General features: G+C 42.4%; 1 protein-coding gene across 1 annotated transcript; it reads left to right on the top strand.

The window, feature by feature from the left end:
- The first annotated feature begins 5326 nt into the window (after positions 1-5326).
- On the top strand, positions 5327-7728 carry LOC115751263 (psbP domain-containing protein 7, chloroplastic). Its single transcript, XM_030689061.2, has 3 exons — positions 5327-6145; positions 6971-7178; positions 7293-7728. Exons 1-3 carry the CDS (start codon positions 5809-5811, stop codon positions 7603-7605), a joined length of 858 nt encoding a protein of 285 aa, XP_030544921.1. The 5' UTR covers positions 5327-5808; the 3' UTR covers positions 7606-7728.
- The last annotated feature ends 3 nt before the right edge of the window (positions 7729-7731 follow it).

Genomic DNA, 7731 nt, shown 5'->3' with positions numbered 1-7731 from the left:
TTCGCTTTCCTTGAAGCTTCACTATCAGATAATGAAGTATGTGTTCTAAGCCATCTCTAACTATGAATCAACAATTCGAAATGCTTTTCTTCAACTAAAGCTGCAAAATCAAAGTGCGTGACACCTCTACTCATATTTGCATGTTACTTTCAGTTGTTCATTTAATTGGATAATGGAGATTAAATGTAACCTCCTCTTTGCAGACCAAGGTTGGAAAAATAATAGGTTTTACTTATGTTATCAAAAGCATGAAGTTTGAAGCTTTTAACATTCTCTCCATATATGTCTCTTAACATGCACAGCATATGGAAGTTAGAGCGATCATCGGTTCAAAACCTCCCCACCACTCCTCTCCCTCTGCTTTCTGTGATTTTTTGGTTAATAATATTTTTGAAGAAATAGCCAAGTGGGAGAGATGGTCATGAAACCACTTTGCACATTAAACAATTCGTTCCTCTTGAAGTTTCACTATTATATAATGAAATATTGGTTCTAAACCATCTCTTGCGATGAAATAACAATTCAAAGTGCTTTTCTTCAATTAGAGCCGTAGGATTAAAGTGCGTGAAGACTAAAGATTTTATTGTTCTCCCCATCTATGTCTCTCAACTTGTACAGCATACGTAAGTTAGAGAGATTATCGGTCCAAAACCTCACCAGCACTCCTCTCCCTCTGCTCTCTGCCATCTTTGGTTAGTATTATTTTTTGAAGAAATGGCCATGTAGGAGAGATGGTCACGAAACCACTTTCCACATATAGAATGATTTAAATATTTTGGTTCCTATTTTTGAACTAATCAGATCTCATGCATATTTTTATAGGTTAGAAACGTTATATCTAAACTCAGTAATATTTGTTTTGTAGATAATATAAATTTTGCAAATTCACACATTTGAAAAATGTAATTTTGTAATTGTGTTAGAGATAACGCAATATCACCTTATAGATAAATAGGCACGTTATCTTTATGTTATTTGATTTTCTTTTTTAAAAATTTTGCATCTTATCTATTATCTTATTTTCATAATTGTTTGTATTTAAATAATTAATCTTGCCTATAATTATGCTCCCAAAATGCATTGTCCCAATGAATATGTCCAATAGGGTGACATCCGACTTCAACTCAAAGGTGTGATTGCACGTACACGTGGAAAGTATACATCTTATCCTCTCATTAAGGATCGGAGTGATAATTTCACATAATAAAATTTCAATATCTGCCCCATGTACTTGGGAACGATGGTTATTCTATATTCAAATTCACTTTCTGGCCCCACTTACCGGGAATAATGTGAATTAAATCGTAATTTGTAGTCAAAAGGTGCATTAAAGGCAAAATTAATTATTTTTGTTTAAGTTTTTTATTTTTTATTTTTTATAACCGAGGTGTCCGCGCGGCCGGCGAGCTTGCGCTCAAACCAGCGGTGAAGCACGACTAGTCCTCGGGGGCAACTGCAGGACCCCACCACCACAGTGCCCGGGTAAGACACCGACACCACAAAGTTTTGAACCCAAGACCACTCGTGAAAGAAACCGAGCGCAAACCGGCGCGGCCACCGGTCGGTGGGTAAGTTTTTTGTTTAAAATTTTTTTTTTTTTTGGTAAAGAAGTTTTTTGTTTAATTCATCTCCATAAAAACCAAAAAACAATGTTAAATAGTTATCATGATAGATCATGTTTTTATTCATCTTTGCATGTTAAAATAATATAAATTAGAACTTTAAGAATTCAATTTCTTGAGTTATGATAGATGTTATTCTCTTTATTTTTTTATTTTTTTAAATTCATGGGAAAGGTACCAAAAAGTGTTGGGGTTATCCCACATCGGTTGTGAAAGGGGCTGGTGGTCGGTTTATAAGTGTGAGGGAAAGTCTTGTCCTTTGAGCTAGCTTTTGGGATGAGAGAGGCCCAAAACCACCCAACATTGGTATCAGAGCCCAAGTTACCAACAAATCTGGACCTAATAGTCACATGGGAGAAATACGGGTTGTCGTTGCCTTCGACTCATGGCTCAATGTGTACGGGAAAGATTGTTGGAATTATCCCACATCGGTTGTGGAAGGGGCTGGTGGTCGGTGTATAAGTGTGAGGGAAAGTCTCGTCCTTTAAGCTAGCTTTTGGGATGAGAGAAGCTTAAGTCCACCCAACACCGGTATTAGAGCCCTGGTTACCAATAAGTTTGGACTCAACAGTCATATGAGAGAGATACTGGTTGTCGTTGCCTAGTCTGGACCCAACAATCACATGGAAGAGATACAAGTTGTCGTTGCCTCCGACCTATGGCCCGATGTGTGAGGAGGAGATTGTTGGGGTTATCTCACATCGGTTGTGGAAGAGGCTGGTGGTCGATTTATAAGTGTGAGGAAAAGCCTTGTCCTTTGAGCTAGCTTTTGGGACGAGAGAAGCCCATGACCACCTAATATTGGTATCAGAACTCAGGTTACCAATAAATCTAGATCCAATGGTCACATGGGAGAGATACGGGTTGTCGTTGCCTTCGACCCATGGTCCAATGTGTGAGGGAGAGATTGTTGGGATTATCCCACATCGGTTGTGGAAGAAGCTGGTGGTCGGTTATAAGTATGAGGAAAAGTTTCGTCCTTTGAGCTAACTTTTGGATGAGAGAAGCCCAAGACCACCCAACACTAGCATCGTAGCTCGGATTACCTACAAGTCCGGACCCAACAGTCACATGGGAGAGATACGGGTTTTCGCTGCATCCAACCTAGGGCCCGATGTGTAAGGGGGAGATTGTTGAGGTTATCCCACATCGGTTGTGGAAGGGGCTGGTGGTCGATTTATAAGTGTGAGGGAAAGTCTTATCCTTTGAGCTAGCTTTTGGGATAAAAGAGGCCCAAAATCACCCAACAAAAAGAAATCATCATGATATCATATTTAATTCACATAGCTTAGGTTGTATCATTACATATATGTCATGTACCATGAATGTCATGTCACTAGTTTTGCCATGTCATTATTGCATGTCATATAGTTTGCATCTTTGATTTTATTTTGCATGTCATTATAGCCAATGCATTTAGAATAGATATTTTGCACGTAGTTTAATGCATCTCATGCATTTCATATAGTATAGTTTTGCATTCATATAAAAAGAAAACCAAAAAAGAATTGATTAATGTGATGTTAATTAGAAATTATTTTAGGGGTATCTGTGTGATTTTCTGACTAACATTACAAATGCTTGCGTTTGCTTAAGGTAAGTATTCTATCCCTCACTTACAATTTATTTGTGCTTTGATAAGTGGGTGTTCAATAATGCTTGCACTCATGTGATCACCTTTGCCTTGATAAGACTTTAGTCTAAAATTAATCCAAGTTGCCTGCTTAAATGATTTTTCATGAAAGAATGGTACCGTAAGGGCGTTAGAGAAATCTAGCATAATCAAGTCTCCGGACTCATTATCTCTTATTCGTATAAGTAAAATCATCTCCCATTATTTTACTTAGGCATCTACTCAATCTACCATGAATAATTAGTGGCGACTCCTATTGAATATTCTTTATAAAATTGAACCCGAGTTGTGATTTCATAGAGTTTAGAAGAATTCAAACTAGGTTAGTTAATTTAATTAACTTAGTAATACATTGGCCTATAAGCCTGATTTTTAGGTCGCGACTAGAAAAATCACCAATTTTCATTCTAATCTCAAATCTACTTCCTTAGCCCTCCGTTGAAAAATTGTCGTTAGCCGTCCCTAATTTTCATATTCCGAACGGTTTCATTTTGGAGAATCTTTTGTTGGGGTGGATTTGTTATCCTTGTGAAAATGAGAAAAATTACAAAAAAGTCCTAAAACTATTGCAATTGTGCTAATTCAGTCTTAATTTTTTTTTTTTTGCCGGTTGAGTCCTAATCTTTTGCGGTTGCACCAATTCAGTCAACTTTGCAGGCCGACGCCGACGTATATAATTTTTAATAATATTTTTTATTTTTATTTTTTAAAAAAAATTTCCTTATTTTTTTCCATTTCATTTTTTCCCTTGCTCGCTGCTACTGTGGCCAGCAACCTCCAACAAGGGTGACTAGAGCTGGCCGGCCATTGGACTAGGTCCGTGAAGCCCTCGCCGGTCGCCATCAAGTGCTTCAAGGCCCCCGGCCAGCCTCGCCTAGATCTAAGCGAAGGCTACCTTGCCATGGCCTCGACCACGGCCGTGCCTCATGAACGAAGCGTGATTTCGGACTATACAAAAAAAAAAATCACGACTTTTTTCAAACAAAATAAATTCTGGACATATTTGAGAATGTACCTAAAGTTTGGGTATTTATTTGAGATAAAAAAAAATTTTCAATGCAGATTTCGATCTGGACCTAAAGTTTGGGGTTTTTTTCGAAGTAAAAAAGAAGTTCGAAATAAATTTGGCACTCAACCTAAAATTAGATGTTTTTAGGTAATTAGGCCCCTCTCCCATATGTGTTATATAGGCCCTGTTTGGTTCAGCATTGGGGCTCTGAAGTTCTTTGGCCAAATACAAATGGTGTTTGGTTCATTTTTTGGCTTACTTTGGGGAAATACAATTGCATCTCAAATGCTCTCCAAATTACTTTGGGCTAAAGGGCTTTTGCAAAATGCAACTAATTTTTTTTCTTTTAAATTTATCACCTTGGCTTGCCGTCACTCGTCGCCGTCGCCGCCGTCCACCACCATTAGCCACCCGCCACCGCCCACCGGCCGCCGCCGCCCATCGCCACCGCCACCGCCCATCGCCGCAGACTACCATCCATCGTCGTCGATTGCCGCAGCCGACCGCCCACACCGGCCGACCGCCGCCTCCCACCACCGCTCGCCAACAGCCGCCGGCGCCACCACTGACCGCCTCCCCCCGCCGTCGCCGCCCACCACCTATCGCCGCCAATCATCACTAGCGGCCATTGTTGTCGCCACCACCGATTGCTGCCGCCGTCTCCCACCACCGCCGACCGCCTCTTCTTTTTCAAAAAGTAAAAATACTTTACAAAGTTCATTTTTCACCAAACAGTATTTACGTCAAAGTTGTTTTCCAATGTATTTTTAAAATACACTTTATCAAACACTACTTGCATTTTGGAAAAGGCCTTTAGTCCAAAAGTATTTACATTTTCTCAAAGTCTCTTAGCCAAATGCTGAACCAAACAGGCCCGTAGACTAAACTCTTCAGCATGTACAAGGAGTTGACTCATGGACTAGCTCATAGGCTCGGCAGCGAGGAATTTGGTGGGGGAGGCTTGCACTTTGTTATTTTAGACCGAGTGATCCATCCCGGGCAAGAGTCAAAGAGGCGATGGCTAAGGTTGATGCGGTCGTCGAAAGGCTCCAACCACACCCCAGCCTCAAATGGCTCCGGACAGACATTTCTCAACCCTGCAGCCTCTGGTCCATGTCACTGTCCTTTGGATCAGCTTCCCTTGCTCGAGCTTCTCTGCCCATCCATCCAACCAATACGAAACTATTGGAATTCGCAGAGATGTCGAACTGAGGTGAGTCCTGAAGGGGGGTGTTGAAGGAAAAGCCATCCCTGAGGCTGATTCATCCGGCTCAGTTTCCAGGAAAACCAATGCAGAAACGCCTGTTCATTCAGGACCTCTAGAGGCAGTAGTTAGATTCACGTGCAACACGCGTGCATCTTTTCCTAGTCCGTGGAAAAATTGTGGACCGCCAGAACTGGATAACCTTATCGAATCAGAGAACCCGCGGAATGGTTTCCTCCGGAAATCAGACTCCATCCATGGCATCAGCTAAACCTGTTGTACATGTACTTGTCTGGAACCCCCCATCATTCTGGCACAGTTAAAACTGGCAAAGAGATTGATGTTGAACTCCCATTACCACACAGGATGCAAATTCCATTCTCTCCCTCGGATCCACACGATGGCACAATCCGACAGCGACCCAGAAGAGAGTAGGGACACGTCAATGCGGCCTGGGAAAACTCCGGCCGAGCAATTCGCGCCGCTGGCATCGACGTTCAGGAGGAGGATCCTCATCAGCGTAGGCTCGGCCTCTCTTGTGGCTGTTGGTGCTAACTTTGCTGGAATCACGAGCTCGATTCTCGGGTTGTCGCCAGAGACCGGCCGGGGTCTGAAGTTGGACGTGCTCTATCCTATCAAAGGGTATAGCCGATGCGTCGAGACTAATGAAGGATTCGGTTAGTAAGTTACTACAAACTTGCAGCATTTTTGGGCAGTCGTAGACTTTAATCTCTTCTCGCGGAGCAGAATATACATCCTTTAACCTCAAAATATCGTCTTTAGAGAAGAGTCCATGGCTGGGACCAAAGAAAGAACAGAAAGTGATGTCTAAAGGTGAAGAGATTCTCACTTCAACCGAAAACCAGGAGAGAGAGGTGGGGGAGGAGAGGATTTATTCTCTCTTTGACAGAGAACAAGGAGCAAAAACTCTGCAGCAAACTGAAGCTAGTTCAGACTAGTGGGGAGGTTGATTACCCCTTCTTCACCAAAAGCTGTACCCCAACGAAAACCAGCATCAACTAGCCAAGTTGTTAACATCTGAATCGAACAGCGGAAGGTTCAGATGAAGCGAATCAAGAACCCGGTGCACCGGCAGGTCGCCTTTCATGAGCTTGCCATTGGGGGGAGGAGAAAATGAAGAAGCCGGTGTCCGCATAAGTTACTTGGCCTTCTTGATGAGCCCCATGCGGGTTCACCGGGGTTCTCAATACGCTTCATCTGAACCTTTCCGCGGGCCATGCGTTCGACCAAAAAAAAGTTTTCTTAAGAAGGCTCTTCGATTCAGATATTAAGAACTAGCTTCCAGGTTGCTGCATAAGTTTTTGCTTCCTGGTTTTTTGGTTAAAGTAAGAAAAATTGTTCTCCACCCTCTCTCTCTCTCCACATCATTGATGAATGATAGGTAGCTAGAGATTCAGTGAAGTGACATCTTCAGTTAAAAGGAATGAGAAAAGTTGAAGTGATCACTGATCAGTTGAAGACGGTTTTGTATTCATGAACAGAGTTCATCTACCCAGCAAATTGGGTTGGGGATCAGACACTGTTATACAGAGCCGTTGGAAAGGCAGAGCTTGAGAGAGGACTTGATCCACCTCCCTTAAATAGGCGACGCCAGAACGTAAACGAGCCGATCGTCGCATTTGGCCCTCCCGGCACCAAAGGCGAGCTTAATGTTAGCGTCATTGTGTCTAAGGTTCCGCTTGATTTCTCGTGAGTCCTCTTTGCATTACTCTAATCACAAGAGACATGAGTGTAGCCTCCTCGCATCAGCATCACCCGTTGGGGAATTATTGTCAGATTCTCATTGTTTTTCTTCTTAACCAGAATCGAATCGTTTGGAGGACCAGAAGAGGTGGGAGAGGCCATAGTTCAGACCATCGTGCAATCGAGCCGCCGTCCTGATGTGAAAGGAAGCTTGGTCAAATCGACGTTGAGAGCAGATCCTTCAAAGATGGTCAAGTACTACGAACTCGAGTTTAAAGTTGAGAGCCCCTCATTCCGACGGCATAATATTGCCGTTTGCTGTACTCAACGGGGCAAATTATACACTCTGAATGCTCAAGCGCCGGAGTTGGCATGGCCAGAGGTGAAATCAGACTTTTACACCATTGCTAAGTCTTTTGTACTGACTTCTTGAGAGAGAGAGAGAGAGAGAGAGAGAGAGAGAGAGAGAGAGTTTTTTGGGACTAGAAGATGTAATTCAGCCCAACAATTTCAAAAACCCCAAAAACCTTGGGGACATATGGCCCTTGAAGTCTTAGTT

This window comes from Rhodamnia argentea, chromosome 6, assembly GCF_020921035.1.
Source record: "Rhodamnia argentea isolate NSW1041297 chromosome 6, ASM2092103v1, whole genome shotgun sequence".
Taxonomy (NCBI): domain Eukaryota; kingdom Viridiplantae; phylum Streptophyta; class Magnoliopsida; order Myrtales; family Myrtaceae; genus Rhodamnia; species Rhodamnia argentea.
Note: the sequence above shows the minus strand (reverse complement) of the source record. Positions and strands in the feature narration are given on the sequence as shown.

Coding starts and splice junctions, on each gene's coding strand:
- LOC115751263 (XM_030689061.2), top strand. CDS start 5,809: ATGTTGAACTCCCATTACCACACAGGATGCAAATTCCATTCTCTCCCT. Junction 6,146..6,970: donor CGAGACTAATGAAGGATTCG/GTTAGTAAGTTA, acceptor ATTCATGAACAG/AGTTCATCTACCCAGCAAAT. Junction 7,179..7,292: donor AAGGTTCCGCTTGATTTCTC/GTGAGTCCTCTT, acceptor CTTCTTAACCAG/AATCGAATCGTTTGGAGGAC.